Below are 23,722 nucleotides of genomic sequence, written 5' to 3' on the forward strand. Positions count from 1 at the left end.
GTCCTTGCTGGGCTTCCGAGCCTGGTGTGCAGAGTTACCAAATGGAGCTGCCTGCAGCCTGTACTTTCCCCAGCACAGCTCAGAGGGTGTGAGTCGTGATTGCTACTAATGAGGGGGGAAGTTAGAGGGGGAAATTTCTGTCCACTTAACAGCCTGTCAGAGTAGAGGTGCTCAGTGGCTTGGGGAATTAGTGCTCTGCAGACTGGCTGTGTTTTAAGCCCACAGTCCCCAGGGGGCTATTCATTTACGTATTTAACAAGGATGGAATATCCAGTCTCTGCTCTCTGGACAGAAAGAACGTTGCTTCTAGTCAGGTATCCTCACTGTTCTCTGTCCCCCAGGACTATTTAAACCAGGTTTCACTTAATTCTTTTAAATGGAGTCTGTTTTGCAAGGCCGGAAAATGTGTAGGGTTTTCGTTTTTTTTGGGTTTTTTTGTTTGTTTGTTTGTTTTGTTTGTTTGGTTGTTTGGTTTTTTGTTTGTTTGTTTTTTGTTGTTTTTTTATTTGTTTGGTTGTTTTTTTTTCTCTGCTATCACAAACTTGAAAGTTTTTGTTGCAGAAAACATAGACCAGGAAAACCACACATCTGATTCTCTCTGTAGATACTGTCCTCTCACCACCTCTGTCTGAACATCCCTACTTCCCAGCATTTTGATAGGTAGCCTGTTCTTTTTAATCATTGAGAAACCACAGAGAATTCATGTTTTTCAATGCATACATGTGTGATAGCGTTTTAAAATACGTTAGCAAGTGGATTTCTGCTGTGGCATTTTAAAGAGTTACTTAGGTACCCTTTTAGTTATTTAGGAAGTCTTCTCTGGGCCATTTTTGACCTCACACAGGAGGTCGGTGGCGGTGCAGGGTGATTTGCTCCATTCGGAGACCCATCTTGGTGGCTGAGGTCCCGTGCGTTGGTCCAGAGCTCAAAGCTCGCCAGCGCAGTCTGCCTGCTGCTTGTAATGGCCAAACGCCTGCGGTGTATTTACCTTCCCCCTGCCCAGTTCCCAAGTTTCCTTACGGAGTTTTTAAATGCCTCCTTTGTGAGTTAGCAGCCCCAGTAAACAAACCACTTTGTTGAATCCAGGAGTATTAACACCACCACAGTCTCCCAGTTTGACCGTGCGTGGCAGACATCACAAGGTGGCGGGGTGGTCCAGCAGCTCATTGGTTCCACACACAGACTCTGTGTACAGTTCAATGAACTGGGGGTTTGTCTTTCCTGTTTCCTTCTGAATGGGCTGCTGGGGCAGAAAACTGTTAGAAAGAGGTGAGCAGAAGATCGTGGTGGCACTTCTTTAAAGCGTAGACAGAAAGCCTGATTTGCCAATGAGAAGAAAGGGCCTCAAGGAACGTGGCGTGTGCATTCTAGTGGGGCCTCAGGCAGGGCAGAACACACTATCATCAGCTCACATATTCATCCAGCCGAGGCTCCATTTTTTTCTTTTGCTTGTTTGTTTTTGTTTTGTTTTGTTTTTTAGACTTGGTCCCATGCATCGTAGCCTTGCCTCAAAGTGATGTTTAGGGAAGGATGACCTTGGATTTTTTTTTTTTATCCTCCTGCCTCTGCCTCCTGGGTTACAAGTATGTGCTACACGGTTTCATGTGGTGCTGGAGATTAAACCCAGGACTCTGGGTAGTAGGACTGAGCAGTATAAAATCTCCATCTTGACAGTACACTTTTTTGACTTTCTGTTCTCTATATATGTGATATTTTTGGTTGCTATCTTGATGAGAAAGGGACTCTGATAGCATTTTATGCTCAGAGGCCCTATCGTGTGTAGGCTGGTCCTGAGGCATGGGAGGCCCCATTGTGTGTAGGCTAGTCCTGAGGGGGGCACTCACAGCATGGCCTGGTTGTGTATTCTAGCAATTTCAGAATCCTTTGGTCTCTTCTGAGGAGTGGTGTAGAAAACATGAAACCATGACCCCGGACTGTCCTGGAAATTTGCCTTGCCTCTCTTTTTCCCACTGAGGTTCATCCGAGCCAAGGCTAGGAAGACTGTGGTCCATGTATGGGATTGTAGGTCAGGGAGAAGCAGTACAGGGCTTTTAGGTCTCCGTCCACACTTGGCCTGTAAAAGTTGAGTCACGGTTTTGTTTTGTTGATAAACGCCTTTCCCGCTGTTTGTCTCTAAGGCCAGCTGTGGGAATTGTGGAAATCAGCCAGTTCTGTCCAGCTGTTAGCTCAGCTGTCCTCAGGGAAGCAAATTCTTTGCCAGGAGTTCCCAGAAAAGTCCAAGGAGAGGGGTTCTCAGGGAGGACTGACTCAGACCAAAGATTTATTTTCAGGATGTGTATTTCCTTGGGTGTAAGGGGAAGCATAGGCCAACCGCTTCACCACCACCTCCTGAATGTCAAGGGTGGGAGAGACTAGAAAGTTCCGAGGACTCATCTGGGTCCACAGAAGCAGGTAGTGACAATTTGCCTAAAACTAAAGGCCTTCACATTCCACATGGAGCCTTCATCCCAGTACACGCTCAGACTCCTCATACGTTATCAGTGAAGCTTTGCTGACTTCCTTTCTAAGTTCTTCCCCGCATTCCCACCAGGGCATTGCATCATGGTCCCATCGAAGCCACATGCGCTTCCTAAAGCCATCGGCTGCGTGGATGGGGGAGAAGACTGTGTCAGGAACAGCAGGCAGCTCTCTGATCATGCTGCATCGAGCAGCTCTCACCATGGTTCAGCCGAGAGCAATACATAGACCAGCACCTCAGGTTGTCTTCCGCAGGAGTGGGTGGGGAGGGGCTCAAGGAAGGAAGCTGTTTGGCAATGTTTTAACATGTGATGCTTACATATGTTTCCCAGACAGACTCTGTGGAATACCTCTGGTTGGTTGTTCTTATAACAACCTCCCAAGATTCCATTTATGATCTTTCTTGGAAAGAGATGAATGTGATCTCTGCTGCCTAGAATCAGGATCCTTTTGGTGTGGTCATGATGCTTTCTACAAGTCATTGTGGTTCAGTCCTTTTGTGCAGGGCTATGCCATGGGTTCCCAGTAACCCAGTGGGTGGGGTATATCTCAGGCTTCACAATGGTTGCTTCAGGTCATCTGGGTCTTTTTGGTCAGCAGTTTCACCAAAACAGGAATTTGGCACTACTGCTTAGCTCTGGCCAGTTCCCTCACAAAAGTTTGGAGGGATGGTTCAGCAGTTAGAAGCACTGGCTACTCTTCCAGGGGACTCAGGTTTGATTCCCAGCATCCACAGGGCAACTCACAACCATCTGTAACTTCAGTCCCAGGGAAATCTAAGGCCCTCTTCTGGCCTCCAGGGGGCACTGCACCTATGTGATGCGTACACATACATGAAAGGCAAAACACCCACACACCCATACATACATATGGTAAAAATAAAGGGAAATGTATTTTAAAGCGTGGGTGGGGGTTGCATAGCATTATCATTTCTGGCTAGAAGAGAACCAAGGAATACAATGGGTGTGATTAAATTTAATTTATGGAGAAGCAATCACAGGGAACGAGAGAGATGATTAGAGAGCCGAGATGTGGGCCTTTTGCAGAAAAGGGAAAAGAAAAAAGTTCCACTATAAACTGATGGACTGACAGCCAGGGATGTGGCTTACTTGATGCAGTGCTCACCTAGCACACACAAAGCCATGGGTTTGATGCATAGCATATACAAGTGGTAGGTCTGACCACTCTGTGTGGTATGTGGGGGAGGGGGAGTACCCCACATGCAGATCTGTAATCCCAGCACTTAGGAGGTGGACTCAGGAAGATCAGGAGTTCAATAGCATGCCTTGCAACACGTATGTGCTGAATTTGTTGGCACTAGAATTCTGAAAGGCAGATTTCTGACTTTCAGATGAGATAGAAAGTACCAGTGACTTGGCCAAGTCGAATGCTAAGGATAACAGAGCCGTCTTAAAATACAGCCACCTCTCAGGACCTAATGGAGGACTGGTAACAGACTGCCTCTGCGATTACCAAATCTGTAGACACCCAAGCCTTTTACACAGTGCCTTAATATTTGCATAAACCTACACACCCCGTCTCATGTATTATAATTATCTCCAGGTAACCTACAGAATAATGCTATGTAAATAAATGCTCTTCATGTTGTTTAGGGAGCATTGGCAAGAAAAGAAGTCTGTTGATGTTTGGTACAGAAATAGGTTGCTTGGGCCATTGGTTTGCTTTTGATCGTTTTCAGCTTCAGTCCTTGGTTGGTCCCGTTTGCAGATGGAGAGCCCACAAGCATATATGTGAGTCCAGCGAAGGAAACACTGCTTCACGAGGCTAAGGTCCCCTGATGTGTGGTAGCCACCGTCATTCCAGAGGGAGGGGTGGCATATGCAGAGTCTAATGGACCAAGAGAACACATGGATGCACGCCAGAGCTGTGGGATTCCTGGCGCTCTTATCTGTGGTGACGGAGCTGCTCCTGGCAGGGAGCCACTCACTCCCCGAGTGCTTAAACAAGACATGTACCTTGTACATCTGACACACCCCCGCCCTCTGACGTAGTCGGCTCATAAATAAAGCAGAGTCTGTGGAATGTGCAAACTTCGTGACTCCTTCACCTTTTCATACCTGGCATCTGGCATTAGGTCTTGACTTAAAGGTCGGATTGCATTGCAAAGATGTAAGCATTCCAGGGTGGCAGGGGACTTAGGGTGGGTGGCTTTGGGGGCCTCTTTTGTTTGCCGAGCCTTGCGTTTGGTCCAGCCTGGACCCTTACTCAGGCACCACGTGCAGCCTCTGTTTTCCTCAGGTTGGGATGATCAGGCCGGCGCCTGTGGTTTTCAGAGTTTCTGTCATTGTCACTGGTCTCCAGCCTCCAGGCTGTGTTATCATATACAAGTGTTCAGGAATGGTAGACATTAGTCCCTTAAAGTGGACTCAAGATAGTGAGAACAAGTATCTTAACTGTGTCTTCAATGAAGTATATCAGGAACACCCTGGAATGTTGGGGCAAAGCCCAAAGGTTAGCAGTAGATGAAGCTGGGGGTGGAGGTGTGTGGGTACACTTTCTGTTCAAGAGTAGGAGGAACCTAAAAGCTGTAGTGTGTGTGTGTGTGTGTGTGTGGTGGGGGGAGATATTTCTAGACCAAAACTCCCTCCCTATTCACTTACATCATGAAAATATAAAGGGGTTAAAAGAACACAGGAAGGAATATCAACAAGGTACCAAATAGCAACCAGGAAGAGATGCTTAAGGGAATTTAGCTAGAAGATGATGCATCAGATATTTTAATCCGCTTAGCTCCACCTGCGGGTGAGCTGGCTTTGGACTGAGCTGTGTTGGAGACTTTTTGCTAATTGTGGAAGAGTTAAACATTCAGGTTTTCTAGGTTCTGGTCTATAGGACAGACCAGGCATGGGGCCCTCTGTGTTGCCAACACTCCCATCTAACTTTGCCATGAAGGAGAGAAAGGAAGAAGGAGGGGCTGGCTGTGAAGACAGCTGCTCTCCGTACCCCGAGTCTGTGTATCTCCCCTTTATAATTGGGGAGACTAGAACTACAGATTCCGTACTGCTCTGGCATTGAGTGGCTAGCTCCCTCGGGATTTTGCATGGCTTTCGTTACGGTGGTCAGATTCAACTGTCTGCTCAGGTAGAAGAAGCAAGAAAAGGATTCACAGAGTCGAAATAAACCCAAAGGCCTCCTCAGTCTCTCAGGGCTCTGCTGCTCTAGAATCGTAGGAGCTCTCTCTGTTATCACAAGGAGATGGTCTTGCTGATGGGGCCAGAGTCAAACATCTAAAAGCATTTCTTTAAAAAACAAAAATTAGGAATCCGAGTTGCTCGCTCTTTGTTGTGGAGGTGGGGGATTTTGTTGCAAGTGTCAGAAAGCAAGTTAGAGACCAGGAATCCTGCCTGGTTCCTTTGGAGGATTGCAGTCTCCACCCTCTGGCTTGTCCTAGCCTTGGGAAGATAAAGTAATGGGATGGGAGCTCTCTATCTTCAGAGAAGCTACAAACATTGAACGTGGAAGATAAACATCACTATATCTTCTTGTTACTCCAACAGGAGAAGGACAGGCTCTTGGTCAGGCCTAGAGGCTGGTTTGGCTTCAGAAATTACTCAGATACATGTTTGGAGGTCATTTGCAGCTGTAGATAGATGTCAATGATGCAAACAGAAAGCAAATGGAACTTGTTTGTGCGAGCTAAGCAAAACTGTTGGAGCCCCATTGCAGGGACCACCAATGGGCTACTCTTACCTGAAAGTCACAGACTCGTGTGTGCATACACACACACACACACACACACACACACACACACACACACACACACACAAAATAGAGAGTCTTCAAAGGAAGCAGTACATTTTCCCCACAGCAAATAAAAGAAGAGCTGCTGTGGTCCATTAAGGGTTGGGCTGCATTCATAATTTCTTATTTTAATGGCAAAAAGTTATGTAGTTTAAAAGCCATTTGTACTAGTGCACACAAGGCAAACAACATCTGTAAAAATTTACATTTATATAATAATAGGCAAATGAAGGGCAACAAAAAATCTTGAAGAACATTTTGAGGTTTGCAGCAAAATTGAACAAGAAACACCAAAGACTTCCCAGACAGCTATATTTATGATCAACTTCCGGGTCAGAGTGACCCAAGTGTTACAGTTGGTTTGCACTGACACATTCTTCACACAAGGGTCAGCAATTTATGTTAGATTTCACTCAGTGTTGAGCCTTCTGGGGTGTGGACAAGTGTGTACTGACATGAGTCAGCATGACTCCAGTGCCCAGAGTTAACTGTCCCCCAATCCTGGTGTGCCCCTGCTCTCTTAGGTAGAATCTACCTACACCTCTATAATCGGATTATAATTCTACTATGTTGTTTTATGTATAAAGAAAAGCACACGTAGATACAATATATTAAAGTGTGTGTGTCTTAGGGTAAGACGAGACAGTTTCTGTTATACTAGTTCAATTTCAATAAAACAAATTACATTTGCCAATTAAAAATCAAATCCATGAAACGCATCCTCTCCCACACAGCTCCTTTTATAATGAAAAGAGGTCCAATGCTTGGCCCTTATCAATATTATTATTTTTATTTAGAGACATCTGTAATTATCTAACGTGTAGTGCCAGATACAAATCGGGCACACTTGGGATTTTCTTGTAATGAGGTTTGACTCTTCAGCCCTGTTTGTTTGTTTATAACTTTGGCAGTGTCGCCTTCTTCCTTCTGGTTGCGGGGTGTGTACAGAGGCCTGAGTGGGAACCTCTCTGGCCTAAGGCCTCCAGAGGAGGGGCCAGGGGACAGCTCCTTCTATCCCAGCACAGGAGCACTGCTTTGTTGGAAGGAGGTCTCTGTTTCTAAAGTGAATTTGAGGCATGTCTTCTAAATCCTTTGTGTGTGTGTGTGTGTGTGTGTGTGTGAGAGAGAGAGAGAGAGAGAGACAGAGACAGAGACAGAGACAGACACAGAGAGACGTATTAGCTTCTTGCTATCTGTTTTGATTTTTGAAGTACGAAGGCCCCCCTTTTCTTGCCCCCCCTTTTTTTTGCCCAAGTGTAATCTTTTTCATAGCTAAGGCCGTCCCAGCTTCTGGTCCACACGCCCAGAGAATGGAATGCTTAGTGAGTGCAGATTGGGGGCTTTGGGTGGCTGTCCCAGTGGTTCTTCTATCTGAGCCTCCTTACCTGCTATACCGGCTTCACTGCCCCCAGGGTATAGGTCACAGGGTCAAATAAAACAAACCCACAATAGAGAAGAGAGCACTTTCCCTTCTCCTAAGTCGAAAAGCCTGTATAGCTTCATTTTATGTTGCCTGCATCATTTTAGAAAATTACAGAGTGCCGTAGCTGAGTAGGCTGCTAACCATGGCCTGCCAGTATTTGTGCCTGGTTACTATTATCTTTGTTGGCAGTGCTTAGCCTCAGAGCATGGAATATCCCTCTCCTATTTGGGACAGACTTCAGGCTAGCAGGCAAGCCCGGGTAAGTAGTGTTTGTGTGGCTGTGGCTGCCGGTGTGTCTCAGGCAGGATGGTCCAGAACATGTCCCAGATTGTGCAGTAAATCTTTGATTCAAAGCAAGATACTCAGTATGGACCAAGTCCATCATCATCCACGTTACCATCTCTTAACCTATAACACCCTGTCTGTCGAGGTGGATAAGTACTGACTGAGTCTAATGACCACTACACAGTTCCTCAAGCATGCTCTCCTTAACACGCACACACACACACACACACACACACACACACACACACACACACACACACCACACCACGCACACACATACAACAGGCACACACAGATGTGGCGTTGGGCTGACAGCTACAGAGTTCCAGCCTGCTTTCTTTTCCTTGGGCTATGAGCACCCAGTACTACGGGCCAGAGAATGTGCTTCAGAGAGCTCCCTTTGTGCCAATGAAAGTTCCACCTTCCTTCCTACCTCCCTCACCTGGCATGGTGCCTTGTCTAGAGAGCTGTATTGAAGCCCCATAGGATGAGAGGCCTCACGGGTGAATCCTCTGAGGGAGATAGTAGGAAGCCTAGCACCACCTACTTGAACTCAGGGTCCCTTGATTATCTTCCCAACTCGTTTCTTTCTCCTGGCCCTCATGACCTCAAATCTTGGAGCAGGAGACCTTATTAGTATCGGGTCACCTTTCTTACCTGCTCCCCCCTTCCCCGTGTGTGTGTGTGTGTGTGTGTGTGTGTGTGTGTGTGTGTGTGTGTGTGTGTACATACACTGGTATATGCATGGAGACCAGAAGAGGACATTGAGTGCATAGAATTCTTTGCCTTATCCCCTTGAGACAAGAGCCCTCACTGAACCTGGAGCTAGGCTGGTAGCCAACAAGCCTAGTAATCCCCCTCCCTCCACTACTGTAGCTCTCGGGCTCTAGGCACATATGTAGCTGCATCTGAAGCAGGACGAAAAAGTCATGCCATTTGAGTTAAGCTGGCAAGGAAGTCCGCCAGCTACATGGTAGACAAGTGACCACACGGCTGGAAAGCAAGCCTTAGAGAAAGTAAAGAAGCCCGAAGGGCCAGAGGAAAAAGCTTATTTAGAACAGAGAGAGGAAGAAGAAGGGGAAATACTATACTTTTCTGAGTAAATCGGTAAAGTGGGGTACCTTCAGGAGCCATAGGGCTTCAGCCCTGTAAGCTGCTTTGCTAGGTGGGGGCTGGAATTCTGAGAAGAAATAGTAAATCCGTTATCTCTGTAAAGCGATCGTTACTCTATGTCTTTAGTATGACTTAATGTGAGGCTGCCTTCCTAGGGCTGGTCTCATAGGCTGCTCATTGACCTGCCCAGCTGGAAGGTTAGGTCTCCACCCAGGCCAGAGATTTCATCCACTTGACCAGAAAAAAAAAAGTCATCCCTCTGTGTGCCTTTATTATTGTTGATACCATTTATAAATCTTTAAAAAGAAGTCACCTGGTGTCTTCACTGAGCTGGATGAGACGCATCCTGTCATGAAGTGGGGTTTAGCCCAGCAGCTGCAACTCAGATGACTCTGAGGTCTGGAGCAGAAATGTCTCCATCTCCTTTGCTTACCATCCATCGAAGGCATTACTGCTCCACCGAACACTCTCTTGGCATAGTTGTACAGTTTTCATGTGCTCATTAGGAGGTGGTTGGTCTGTGAAGTCTGTCTGTTTAGCATGAGGCACTGCAGCGAGGCAGCGTGCTGTAATAAAAGTACACAGGGGTTGGGGGTTTGGCTCAGTGGTAGAGCGTTTGCCTAGGGAAGCGCAAGGCCCTAAGGTTCAGTCCCCAGCTCCAAAAAAAAAAAAATTAAAAAAAAAAAAAGTACACAGAGTGTGGAAACCCTTGAGCTTGGCATGGAACCTCAGTTCCGTCCTTCATCAATAGCACAACCCTAGACAAAGTACTTAAGCATCATAAGGCACAGCTTTCTCATTGATCCGGAGGTGTGTCTCTCTTGGAGGAGAAGATCTGATAGGTCAACCACTCAGTTCCTCAGGCAAGCCCACCACACTACCTAAGCTACTCTGAGGAACTTTCCATGTATCTCAACCATGAGGCTCAAATATCTCTTTCCTAGGATGAGCAAGGTGGGAAAAGTCCCATCAGTTGGAAATAAGAGGACCCTAGTTCAAAGTCGTGTGACAGATGAATGAGATATTGGACTATGAGTTGCTAGGCAATGTCGCAAGATTGCTATGGTCGTGGAGTATGGAGCAGGCTATGGAGGTAAACTAGTAAAGCTTGGTTAATTAATAGGCGGAGTGGTAAAATGGTATGCTATTTTCTCAGAAACAAACTACATTTACATAACTGTTGAGTTACTTGTTAGAGTATCAGAAGGGTCCAGAAGGACTCACTCTTTGAAGACCACTCTGTTCTTTTCTCTGGTTGTGGACCACCAGACCATAATGCCTCACTGTCTGGCTAACATTAGTGATGCACTGATTCTGACCTGAGCCCTGTACCAGCAGGAGGAGGCTGACCTGTCTGGTGCATCCCCAAGACCAAAGCTGCGAGTAGGCCTGCCTAGAGCCATTTTGCTGGTCTGAGCGATGGCGTCTGGTGGGACTGATGGAGCATATCTCTTCAGTCCCTGACCCCACTCAGTGGTTACCTTTGTTAAGTTCCAAGGTGGGTGGCTTGGCACTGTTAGTCCTTGCTTCTGAGGAGCTCCCTTTCCCCAGAGGGGGAGGCTATGATGAAGCGCTTGTTAATGACTGTGAGTTTTTCAGGGCTGCCTGTCATTAGGGCTAAATTGTTTCATAACATAATAATTACCGTATCATCCAAAGTAGGGGAGGGCAAACACAGCTAGGAGGTTTATTATTGGTTATCGAGAGGATGCTCGTGAAAACATTCATTAGTGCTGCTCCAGAGAAAGAACACATGGTGTCAACGGAGCAGGCCAGCCTGGGCAGCCTTGCCTGGCTTCCAGATGGAACTGGAGGCTAGAGGTCTAATAGAGCCAGCCTCGCTGGCCGGAGGTGACCTTGCAGCTTGGGACATAACTGCAGTTTGGAAATGGTCAGGCCATAATCCAGTTCTCACTTTTGTATATAGCTTTGCAATGTTTACTTCTTTCTGTTACTGCGATTTTGTCCTCAAAGGGAGCTCCGTCAAACACCTCCCAGTAGTCACCATCCTTCAGGCCAGAAGTGTAGGTTGCCCAGGCAACCGTCCACTGACCTTAGTGGTCCAAATCTTAGCCGTACAACTGCCCTGCTCCCCACTGGACTCAGCTGGTTGCAGAGAGAGTTCTTGGGTCCCCATGCCGACGTGTGATTCAGAATCTCCATCTTTGGTTTCTCCAGATAGTTCCTGTGTATGAAGAAATTTAAGATATCCTTGCCCTATCGTAAGTGGCCATGCCTTGGGTAGGCCTGGGTCTTTTCTGTCTTACTTATTTCGTGTCCCTGGGTCTTCCTCAAGTTTGATATTTGGTAGCTGCGAAATCTGTGAATTTTGTTCTCAAAGGACGTTGTTGGTGTCCGAGGACAAATGTGGTGTAGGCGACAGGATAGTGAGCGGGAGTGGAGCCAGCTTCCTGTTGAAAATGGAAGTGTGTATAGAATTATAGATGCTGAGGATGGCTTCAAGGTAGAGATGCTTTTGACACTCGGGCAGGTTGGGGAGGAATTTTTGGTTGTCATACCCAAGGGGGAGTGTTTCTGACATGTAGGCAGTATAGACTCAGGATGCTGTAAAGCATTCCATAACATACAGAACAACACAAACACACACACACACACACACACACACACACACACACACACTGCTGTCATCACCACTACCACAAAATATGTCTAGTTCAATATATCAGCAATGCACTGCTAAACACCCTACAATGTACAGAGCACCGCCCCTGACACACACACACACACACACACACACACACACACACACACACACACACACGTTACTGCCATTGCCTCCACACCAGAACTAAAAGAATAGCCTCCAATTAATGTTATCCAGGCCTAGAATGATTTTGGCCTCTGCGACTTACTGTTGAATAAGCTCATCCCTTCTTGGTTCTTTCTGAGCTCTGACTGTCTGGTCAACTCAGTTGTTCCAGCTCAACTCCTCTCCAGGATAACTGATTTAATCTGGCTTCTCTCTCTCAGCCTCTCCTGAATTGCTCTACTTGGCCTCAGACTAACTCTAGCAATGTTCTAATCTTCTATCTCCTGCTCATTCTCTGTCCCATTCTGTCTTGACCTGTGCCTAGCTTGTTCTCTCTCTGCACCCTGTCTCTGTAAAACCGTCCCAGTAAAACTGCTTCCTCCTCCTCTGTTCCCTCCCCCTCCCCTTTCTCTCTCTTTGCACTGTCCCTTAAGTAGATTCCCTTTCTTCTCTATTCTTCTGAGAGTTGGGCATATCCTATCCTATCCAAATCTTTCTCTGATTCATCGCTTTGTCTGCCACTCACTTTCAAACATGGGTGCTTCCTTCTGTGAACTAACTGTACCTTCATTGTTTGGGATTAAAGTATGTACTAAGGGCGTGACTGTATTCCAGCTGGAGGGATTAACGGTGTGTGCTAAGGCTGAGCCACACCACAACTAGAAACAGTTTTTTTTTTCAATAATTAACACAATCTTGGGGTTGGATTAGATATTCTGCAACCGGAGAGAACAGAGAGAAGTGGGCTGTTAGTTACTTAGCACTACTGCAAGGCTTGCTTGTCTGATCTGGTCAACTTACAAAGAGAAAAGGTTTCCTCTGGCTTCTGTTGTAGAGATTCCTTTGCATAATTGGCTACTTTGCATAATTGATCTCTTTGCTTGATTGGTTTCTACAGATGCTGTTGCTTTGGGCCAGCCAGCATTCCTTTATGTAGGGGTGCATGGCAGAACAGAACTGCTCATTTCATGGCCGGGAAGTGAAAAGGAGAAAAAGAAAGATCCCAGGATCCCCCTTAAGGGCATTTCTTCTATGACTTGAAGCCCCCCTGCTAGGACCCACACTCTTAAAGGTTCACCTACCTCTGACATACAGACTTTTGGGGCAGCAGTCTATATCCAAACTAACAGCTTTACTTCTATTGTGGGCACCTTATGATAGCCACTCTCTCGTGTTGTGGAAATAAAGGATAGCTTCTCTCCAGCCCCACGGTAGTGGTTGGACGGTAGTAGTGCAGAATGTGGCTGGTCATGGCAGTGATGGCCCTGAGAGAGTCACACCGTCCTCCGTGCACAGTCACCTGCAGTGGATTTTACCATTTGTTTTTCCTCCCTGGAATTAGAGATGTATTGTGCCACCGTGACCCTAGGCTGACTCTCCGTCATTGCCAGGGCTAGAGAGTCCAGGGAGACGGGATGTTGTATAACAGTGATGTATGATTCTGAGGTCATTCACCTTTCATGTTGTTCTTGATGGGAGATTTCTACCATTCTGTAGAGGAGCCGCACCTAGCTTCCCTGAATGAGGGCCCAGGTGTCTGGCTTGCTTAGCCTAACCCCTAGCCAAGCATGCAGGTCTGTGTGACTGCACCAGGGCACCTCGATAAAGTCAGTTCCTCAGTCAATCACAGAGTGATAAATTATGGTTACTTTAAACCAGTAAATGTTGGTTGGGTTTGCATGTGTATGCGTGTGCCAGGCCAGAGGTCAGCTCGGGTGTCTTTTTTAGGGCATGCTCACCTGGTCTTTGGGGTTCCTTGATTAGGTCTGACTGACCACTGAGCCCGGGGAGTCAACCTGTCTCTGATTACCCAGCACTGGATTTGTAGACGTGTGCCACCGTGTGTGTGCTTTCCTGTGTGCACTGGGGATCAACCTCGGGTCTTCATGCACAGCATGCACAGCATTTTCCCAACAGAGCCTTCTCTCCAGCCCCACTGCAGTGGTTTGGTGGACAGAGACAGGTTCGTGAGTGACCGAATCTCTATTTGCCTTGTGTGTGTGTGGAGAGCTGGTATCCAGAGTAAGAGAAGCTGATTTCTCCCTCCTCTTCTTGCAGCACTTCTCAGAGCTCCTGGATGAGTTTTCCCAGAACGTCTTGGGTCAGCTCCTGAATGACCCTTTCCTCTCAGAGAAGAGCGTGTCCATGGAGGTGGAGCCGTCTCCCACATCACCAGCACCTCTCATCCAGGCTGAACACAGCTACTCTCTGAGCGAGGAGCCCCGGGCTCAGTCACCATTTACCCACGTGGCTGCCAGCGATGGCTTCAATGACGGTAAAAGCGGAGAGCAGGGAAACGCCGGGGACCTCGAACCTTGGGACTCTAGCTCCGTGAGGAGACATGGTGCAGGCTCTATTATTGTTAGCATCCACATTAGCCACACACCCGCTGCCCGGTGGGCCTGGTGGTGAGGTAAATGGCAAGAGGGGCAGCATGAACGTTTCCTATGCTAGGCTACCTCTCAGGGACTTCCTGTGACGGAATCGTGGTGCTCTCTTTAACACTGGGTCTTGGGCAGCAGAGCAGCCATTTGTGATCACACTGGCCTCATAACTAATGGTGCCAGACGGTGTGCGAAGCCAGTTATTTTAAGGCATCAATCATTTTCCTGACAAAGGATTTTTATGATCATTTTTATCTAGAAAAGCTTCTCCGGCATTTTCCACTGACCCTACACTCTTGGTGAACATTACTGGACTCTCCTGTTGATTTCCCCTTTGTGCCCGTTTTCCTCAACAGCACTGACGCGTGTCACTGTGGAAGGACGGGCTGTTCTAACTAAGACGCTGAGGTGTTTTGACCATTACTCTACATAAGCGTCTATCTGCCGTCTGTTCTATCTGCCCAATTCTACACACACACACACAGACACAGATACACACACAGATACACACACAAACACACAGACACAGACACACAATTAAACTATGTTTTATTTTCTTAGAGGGACGGCCAGTTATTTTAAGTACTTTGAGTAAACTTTAAAGGTCTTGTTCTCTATTCTCATTCCAGCATATGACTTTTTTTTTTTTTTTTAACATGGCCATGGGGTTGGGGATTTAGCTCAGTGGTAGAGCACTTGCCTAGCAAGTGCAAGGCCCTGGGTTCAGTCCCCAGCTCCGGAAAAAAAAAATTAAAAAAATTAAAAAACATGGCCATGACACAGTGGTCAAAAATGGACCCCTTTGGGTTTTGCTCTAAGCCCCCTTCTGCCATGTCTTACTTACCGTGTGTGTACAGCAGTGTCTTTTACAGGTTGCTCCCATATAACATAGTTCCTCATGCTTCTCTGTGGTTAAAGGCCCACGCCTGTATCCAGATACATAAGGAAGTGATTGCTCCTCCGGGGGAATTCATTACTAGCCTCCAAAACAATTAACTTCTCTCAGGACTCAGAATGTCATGGGTGTAAAAATTCGCACTCTTCTCTAGAATACGTTTTGTTTTTGTTTTTGTTTTGTTTTTTAATTTTTGAAGATGCACACTAATCAACACGAGGAAGGTGTGTTCTTACACACTCAGGAAAAAGGGTGCTGTGAATCCGCTAGTGGAGTCTTTCCTGCCTGCCAGAGCCTCAGCCACATAGATACTCTGACTTTGCTTTTTCTATGGAGAGTTTAGGAGCATGAGGAGTTAACCCTTTCCTGTAGTCTGTCCGCTGTCCCTGCCTTAGATCAGTAGGATGTGTTTCATTCACCTTCTGGGAAAGAAAGGAAAAGAGAGCTGAGCTAATTTGAGGACATAATGGTGTTTGGGGGGTTAAAACGAGTTCCACTCCCAATTCTTTTCCCCTCCTTCAACTTTAGTTCATTTCAGCGATGCCCTGAGATCAGCTGCAGGGGATGACTTCTGATGTGACCGGCACCCTCTTCTCCCCTTAGCTAATTACAGCTGGTGTGTTATTATAAGAACGTACCATTGAAGCGTTATTTGAAACGTATGAGCTACTCAGTTCTCTAATTTCCATGTAAGATTGTCAGACTGCGGTTGGCCGTATATAACTGAAACCGTGGAAGGCGAACTACAGATAACGTGTGTGTTGTTGCTGTGTCCCCACGTGTGGGCCAGCCTGGTTTCAGGTTACATTCCTTCGAGCCCTGAGTTGGTTTAATTGTTTTGTAAATGAACTTTAGCCTTCAATGAATGCTGGACAAATGACTGTTAGATTCTTCTACTCACCTTCACTCTAGGTTCCCTCCTGTTCTGGTTGTTCCTTTGCCTCTATTCGTCTCCTGCTTCCTTTGACGCCTCTCTCTCCAGCCCGTCTTCATTTGTGGACTCACCCTCAGTGTTTTGTATTTGCCAAGTACGTTGTGTGGGAAAAACCCCTGCCAACATTAATGACTTAGAGTGGCCATTTGTTCCCTCATGAGTTCTGTGCCTTAGTGCCCCGAAGCGATTCACTTACGTAGTTTTGGTCCATAATTTACCATGGGATTGGATTCAGATGCTGGCTGAGACGTTCTCAGGGTTAGATGCTCTACCCTAAAAGCAACAAGCCACTGCTGGTGAGTTCGTCGCCCTTTGTGTGGGTCTTTCCATGCGGCTGTCAGTTATCTTTCCTGGCACAGCCGGGGAGGAAACTCAGCTTCTCACAGAGGATAGCACTGATTAGCAGTGGGAGGGGATTGCTCAGGAAGGCAGCTCTGAGGAGGCGCTGGTGCTGGAGGTCTCTTGGATGCTGACAGCCACTCTGTGAGTTCTTTGTGTCGGTTCCTTTACTTGTTTGCCACACTGTTTCTCTTTGTTCACCAAGCGGCTCTCAAGCTTACCTTCAAGGCACTGCGGGATTTATCAGGAGGGGAGGGTTACAGATGTATGTGACCAGTTATGGAATCGTTGTGATGTGCCAGCCCGAGTAGAAGTGACACACTCTGCATTCATACACTTCCTACACATTCCAAATGCTGCATTACCACCGACCGGCTCCTCGAGGGCCGTTTAACCTTTCTGGCCCAGCTTCCCTGGGTCCGAAACTAAGGTGAGAGCGAGGTCTCATGTTGTCCTTTGAGGATTAAGTGTGAGGGATGAGAGAGTTCATTGCCTTCCAGGTTCTGCTTCTTCTTGGCTGTAGAACAATCACTATGTACGACTAAGATCTGCAAGAGGACAGGGCCCTCAGGAAGACTTATGGAAGATTTTTAAAAAACTTATTTTAACGTGTATTTATTTAGAGGGACACGAGTGTGTGCGTCCAGCATGCACGTGTGGAGGTCAGAGGAAAATTTGCAGAGGTTGGTTCTCTCTTCCCACCATGTCGGTTCCAGGGATGGAATTCAGGTCATCAGGCTTAGCCGAAAGTGCCATTACCTAATGAGCCATCTTCCTATGCAGGACCTCTCGATTTACCAGCCTGTGTTTAACAGTGGAGTTTAGTGGGTACTTAGCGGTCTAACTTCTTAGTGGGCTATTTTATTTTTCCTCATTTGCGTTTTATATAACAGCTAGGTCCAGAGAATGTGCCCAGATTATAATTGTTTAGGGGACAGGAATTAACTATAAACGTAATATTTTTTCTTTGCATGGGGATTGTTAGTTACCCTTCTATGTTCAAGTATCCATGTAGCTGTTGGGTCTCTTTTTTTTTTTATATTTCGAGTTGAGGGAGGGCAAGTTCCATTCCGTGTCTGGCAGTTAGCATTGTGCTTGGTACTTTGAAGATAGCCAGTTGTTTAAAAAGACGGCACAGGAGCATCCATCTCTGCCCTGCGGGGCAGAACCATGGAAACCATTGCTCTGCTTGGTGCATGGCCTCTCTGTACATACTGCAGAAGCAGGATTTCACCCGTGTTAGCTAACAGCAGCTGTCATTTGCAGGATCAAATATGCCAAAGAGCAGGAGGTGTGTTGTTAATGCTTTACGGCTCATTTTCAAATTAATTTCATGTCTTGTCTTTTAGTCCCTTACCTTATAATTGCCAGTCAGTGAGATATGGAAAGCAGAAAGGGTGAGGAGCTTCTGGGAAGGGAGAGAGGCTGAAATTTGAATGGGGATAGGTGGCATGAACAGAGACCAGCGGAAGAGAGAAGAACCAGGCGTATGTCTCACACTTACAGTTTGCTGTGCGCAACACACAAGTTGGGTTTGGCCTAATGAAATTCAGTAGACTAACTTTGCTTCAGTTCAACATGTTGGTTGTACACCTACTATGTGCCGGACTCTAGCTTAGATACTTACGAACCAAGTAACATGTAGACCCTGCTTGAGGAATCAGAGTCTGATGGAAACAGTGTACCTAATACTCTACCAGACAGAACTGGAGTAGTGTTCCAAGAGGAAATTAAACTGTAGGAGTTTCCAGGAGAGAGAGAGAGAGCACACCCATGGAGGGGTCAGGAAGAGCAGGATTTCAGCTGGGCCTTGGCTCCCTGCCTGGAGTCAGCCCCCTGGAGCTTTCTCGAGGGCCACAGATGGAGAGCAGAGAGCCAGGACTCCGGTGCTTTGAAAACAAGATCCCTGGTGAAAAGATTGTTCACAGAACAGATTTCCAAAGGTTCCGGGTTCCTTCCTCTTCCATTCATTAGTTGTCTTCCTGTGTCTACGTCTGGGTTTATTGTTGTTTCTACTTTGTCCTCCGTGGCTGAAATTTATTCCTCCCTGTGGTCTTTTCTTGTGCCAACACTTTTGTTGTAGTTTTTAATTGACCGATTGATTCTTTCAATTACAGAACTTGTGCTTGGTTCATTTCCAGCGTGTCAATTTCCTTGATGACTTTTTTCTCTGTATTTGGACTTCCTCTCCCAGTTGACTATTTCGCTCACGTTGCAGACCGTCTTGTGAGGGGGGACTAGACTTCTTTAGTGCACCTACTGATTTAAGTCATCTTCTGTCTAGTCATTAATTCTTGTAAAAAGAAGGACTACGGACATTTCGGCTGTCTTGGTAATTTGGGGTCTCATTATGGATTGTTGGTAGTTTGGGAATGAGTCATGGAGAAGACATCCCTTGGGGGGACTCCCAGAAAGCAAAAGAACCAAATAAAATTAAAGAGGGGGGAGGTATAAAACCAGGAGATACATTCAGCCTACAGACTTTCAAGGCACCACAAAGAGACACAAAGACTACAAGACAACAACCCTCCTTCCATCGAACCACTGGGGTCCCATTTATGTTCTCTTTGACTCACATTCCTTTGACTAAAGGGATCGTAATTGCACACAAACTAAGCCTCAGTATGGGGAGAACAGTCAGCAGATCTTATTGAGGAAGGCTTTCCTATCTTAAAACCAAAGAATACCCTGTCGGGGGTCCCCCAGGTGACACCTCGTTCTGTTTGTAGTTCTCACAGTGTGACAGGCTCTGCCACTGATTTGCTGAAAAGAAGCAGAGGGAGTTCTGACGGATTTTGCAAAGGGCGTTTCCCACAGTCCATCTTCATGGACATTCTGGTGATTTTCTTTCAAGTACATAACTAGGAGATGATGGATGTGGGATAGGAATTGTTTGAGACGTTTGACAGTATGGTTTCATTCTCTCGAACCATGCCTTACGTCCCTCCAAGCCCAGGCATTGAGAGCAGGTGACCATCCTAATAAATACGACTTCACTTTAGACAGCACGCAGGCATGGAGTGTTTAAGAAGAGCCGTTTGCACCAAGCCCAGCATTCCTCACCTCTTAATAAGCAATAGCTGAAATAGTACCGAGCCCTCACCTCCAGGGGCGGACGGCGAGCTTCCCACAGCTCTTGGGAAAGCCAGTAATTCAGCTCTCCTTGTCCAGCTTGACTTGGAGCAAACGCTGTTCTTCGGCAATTGCTCCTCAGCTTGAAAGCAGAACCCTCGGGTTTGTGGAGGAGAAACTGGGAAGGGGGATAACGTTTGAAATGTAAATAAATAAAAAAGAAAGAAAGCAGCACACGTACATCTGAGTAGAGTCTTGGTTTAGAAGGAGTCTCCTTTTTATTCATCTCTCCCTCTTCTACCTACCATAACCCTTCTATCTCCCTTCCCATCCCTCCTAACTTTCCCTTCCTCCCTTTCTCCTCCCATAATCCTTCTTTCTGCTTTCCCTGCTCCTCCTCACTTCCCCTTATCCCCCACCCACTAAGTCCCAGGGTAATCATGCAGAGCAAATGTGTGTTTGCATCCTGTCAAGTAGACTCTGGGTTCCTAAAAACAAAATTTGGTGCCATCTATGTTTTTTAATTTTCTGGTAAGAGGTGTTATAACTTTCTTTAGTTAGTTTATGTATTTATTATGTGCATGCCCATGTTCTTGTGTGTGTGTGTGTGTGTGTGTGTGTGTGTGTGTGTGTGTGTCTATGTAAGGGTATGCACATGTCCATGTTCCACAAATGCTGAGGTGGAAGTTGGTTTTCTCCTTCCACTCTGTGGGTTCTGGGGATCAAACCCAGGTCTACTGAGCTTAGCTGCAAGTGTCCTTACCCACCGAGCCATACTGTGGACTTCGATAACTTTTCTTAATTCCACAGGAGATTCTATACCTAAAAATGGAAAGGTAAGAAACCCTGCTCTAATACATCACAGGAGTCATCCGTTTGAAGACTGACTAGCTGGAAACGTCTCTGAAACACTGGAGCCACAGAGGTTTATGGGGCTCAGGCCATGGGGGCTGCCAAGCCCAGGATTGTAGTTGCCCTTCATAGCCTTTGGAGTCAGTCTCCACCCCATTCGGCCACCTCTTCTTGGGTACAGGATGGTGACAAGATGCTGAGGGTGCTGCTTGTTCAGCCAACAACATAAAACGCGGAAAAGAGGAGAGAAATGAAGAGGCTAAGAGAAATAGCCCAGTGAAATGTTCCTGGATATGCTTATGGCCTGAGGAATACAGGCTTATGTTGAAAAGAGCAAACCTTGAAGGTCAGTCCAGGAAGTCTGCACCATTGGTGCCTACTGGGGGTAATCAAATTGGGATGTTGGGTGTATTATTCAATTTCCTATTCCAATAGCAGATGTTGGTGTCGCCACCTCCTAAGGAGAGAACGTTTGTCCTTCAGCTTTGGAGGCTCCGGTGTGTCTTCCGTGGCTGACAGGGTCTATGCTGAGGCAACACATCACAGTGGACATTCACAGTAGAATAAAGCTGCTCACCTTGGGTTCAGAAAGTAGAAAAGAGAGTCCCATAATCCCCCGGAAGGACACACCCACTGACTCCACACCTCCCACTAGGTTGCATCTAGGTTTACACTTCCAGGAGTGCCGGACTGGGGACCACACTGGAAGATGCTTAAGACCCACGCCATAGCTGGGCTTCTTCAACGTTTTCCTCTTAAGACACCTCTTTACTCAAGAAAATTCTGCATGACCCTTGGGTATATAGGTCTATAAAATAGGTTTACAGAGCAGACATTTACTATAATGAATCATAAATGGATTTTAGAACAGTTCTTTGGCCTACGCATAACTCTACCGTTAGTTGAAGGCAAAAGCAAGCATCCAGTTAGGCAGATGACTGCACTTATTTTTGTATAAAGCATTAACCTTGGACAAATATTGGACACTACAGGGTATAGTGTGTCTTCGGTGTCTTCGGAGTGGATTAATAGTCTGGTTTTAAAATCATCAGCGCTAAGGATGCTGTTTTGCATGTACTTACAACATGGCAAGAGTATGTTTGGGGCCTTTTCAGAAATTGTTGGAAATTCTGTCCTAATCCCAAGTCAAATTCATCTTAACATTTTTTTAAAAAATGAAACTTAAGTCAGAAACTCCAATGGCAGCTTTTAAAATCAAGCATTCTGACACAGTGGACGCCAAAGATGCAATAATTTGATACTTACATGCTGAAGAATGATATCCAAGATGATATCATCTTAGAATGATACTAAAAGCCCTTGGTTTCTATGATTAAACTATTCCGTTTCTATAGGAGCAAGAAATTTTGTATGGACACTGAAAACACTGTAGGCCGTGACATGCAGTGGTCCTGAGGGGTGACCTGAGGGATTTGGGCTCTGACGGCTGGCGATGCATGGTGTAGCCAATGACTGGCGGTGCATGGTGTAGCCGTTCTGTACAGTGCAGCGTTCAGAGCCAAAGCCATGGTAAAGTTGTTCAGCACCACCCAGGGCGAGCTCTGCCAGAAGTCCCTCCGATGCAGTGTAAGTTTGATTTTGAGTTACTTTCTGTCCATTGCGTGTCCAAGCCTTTTCCGGTGACCTGACCAGCCCCGATTCCCACCTTCAGTTGTGGGACTTGCAGCTGAGCATTCTGGGAAGTGTACCACAAGGTACACATATACTCTGTTCTTTTGTTTCAGTGCTTATCCCAAGAAGAAACTCAAGAGTGCTAGCCTGCAGCACTGAGAGAGAACTTGGTATGGCCTCTGTCCTCTGAGGTTGTGTAAGAATGGGGTTTTAAAGTCTATACAGTATCAGTGGGCTAATCAAAAGTGATGTATAATGTATTTGTGCCAAGGTAACTTATTTAGGCTGCATTAAGAGACTACCTAGGGGCCATCGAAAAGATGGCTCAGTGGTTAAGGGTGCGTTCTGCTCTAGAGGTCCAGAGTCTGGTTCCCAGCGTTTGTATGAGATCTCTCACAACCACTTGTAAATTCCAGCTCCGTGGGATCAGGCACCCTCTTCTGGCTTCCATGGGTACTACATTCATGTGCACATACCTACACCCCAATACCTATACAAACAATTTTAAAAGTAATAATAAAAATAAATTACAAATCTGTCTGTATAAAATAAAGTCTGTCTTTGCTTGTCCCGTGTCTATAGAGCACAGACAGATGAATGAATCCATTGGGCCTTCTTAGGCTTATAGGAGCTGGAGGTAGCTGGGTGGGCTAAGTATGGACACCTTGAATTTATGGAGCTGTTTTCACAGTTACAAATGAAAGCGAGTCCTCAGGGAGGAAGCTGTTGCTGGTGGGAAGTCACATGGCGTTCATGAGATAAGCTGCTGCAGGAGGAGAAGGACCGTGGCATGATTGGGAAGCAGGGTTAGAGCAATGAGGGAAGCGTTGGTTGTAGAATCAAAGGAGAGAATCGTGGCTTTGAGCAGGGAAGGGGTGCACGCACACAGCTGCCTACAGAGAGGCAGGCAGCTGTGTTACACAGATGGCACAGAAAGGGTGGCTTTTGAAACGAGTAGAGAGATAGGCAGCAGGATTCACACAGGGCTGTGTGTGTGTGTGTGTGGGGGGTAAGGGTGACTCATAGGTGACTTAGGTTTCAGCTCTGTAGCCTTAGCAGGATCTTGGTGTTGACGTGTTCCCAGGAAGTGAGACCCAGAGAAGAAAAAGTCACTGAGATGAGATAAATAGCTAATCACATTTCCTTTGAGCTGATGTCGAGAGCATCAGCGTGCGTCATCCCAGAGTGGGTTAAAAGGATGTTTTCCTCATCTGCTTCCATACTGGGCCCTCTGCTTGGGGCGGGTCCACGAGAGAACCCCCAGCTTGTGTTTGGGTAGGACAGGCAGGGGAACACGGTAACATGGCTTCCCTTAACACATCGAAGTGTAGAATAGTTCAAAACAGCAAAGATGACGACCGTTTACTGAGCAAAGCCACTCTGATTATTCACGCATGACAGCTCCCTGTCTCCGATGAAGAAACATACCTTGTATGTGACAGGTTTGTGTACATCAGAGTCTTTCCAAATCGGTCTCTCATCCCGTGGACATTTATGTGGTTCATGCTCTAAACACGACGCCCTGCAGGAGAAACTGTGAGTTTAAAAGCAGTCTTGACTCCCAATCAGGTACATCATGAATCTCTAGAGTCATGTTGTGGGTCTGGGCTCTGCCCAAATTATGAATGGCTTGATCCTGAGCGAGCTGTTTCAGTCTTCTTCTGACCTTACAGATCTTTAAGACAGATTCTCTGAGTTCATATTTACTGAGCGCTTAGAACAGTGCCTGTCCCTTCTCAAGCACTGAATAAGTGAACGCTGCTATCGTTATTGTTCTTCTGTG

General features: G+C 46.5%; 1 protein-coding gene across 1 annotated transcript in view; it reads left to right on the top strand.

Moving 5' to 3' along the window:
* Creb3l2 (cAMP responsive element binding protein 3 like 2) overlaps nucleotides 1-23,722 on the top strand; it is a 112,682-nt gene that overhangs the window by 53,379 nt on the left and 35,581 nt on the right. Inside the window, exon 2 of the mRNA XM_032906747.1 lies at nucleotides 13,890-14,106. Coding sequence (XP_032762638.1) covers nucleotides 13,890-14,106 — 217 coding nt within the window. The remainder of the gene's footprint in view (nucleotides 1-13,889; nucleotides 14,107-23,722) is intronic.

The sequence above is a fragment of the Rattus rattus genome, chromosome 6 (genome assembly GCF_011064425.1).
Source record: "Rattus rattus isolate New Zealand chromosome 6, Rrattus_CSIRO_v1, whole genome shotgun sequence".
Lineage (NCBI taxonomy): Eukaryota > Metazoa > Chordata > Mammalia > Rodentia > Muridae > Rattus > Rattus rattus.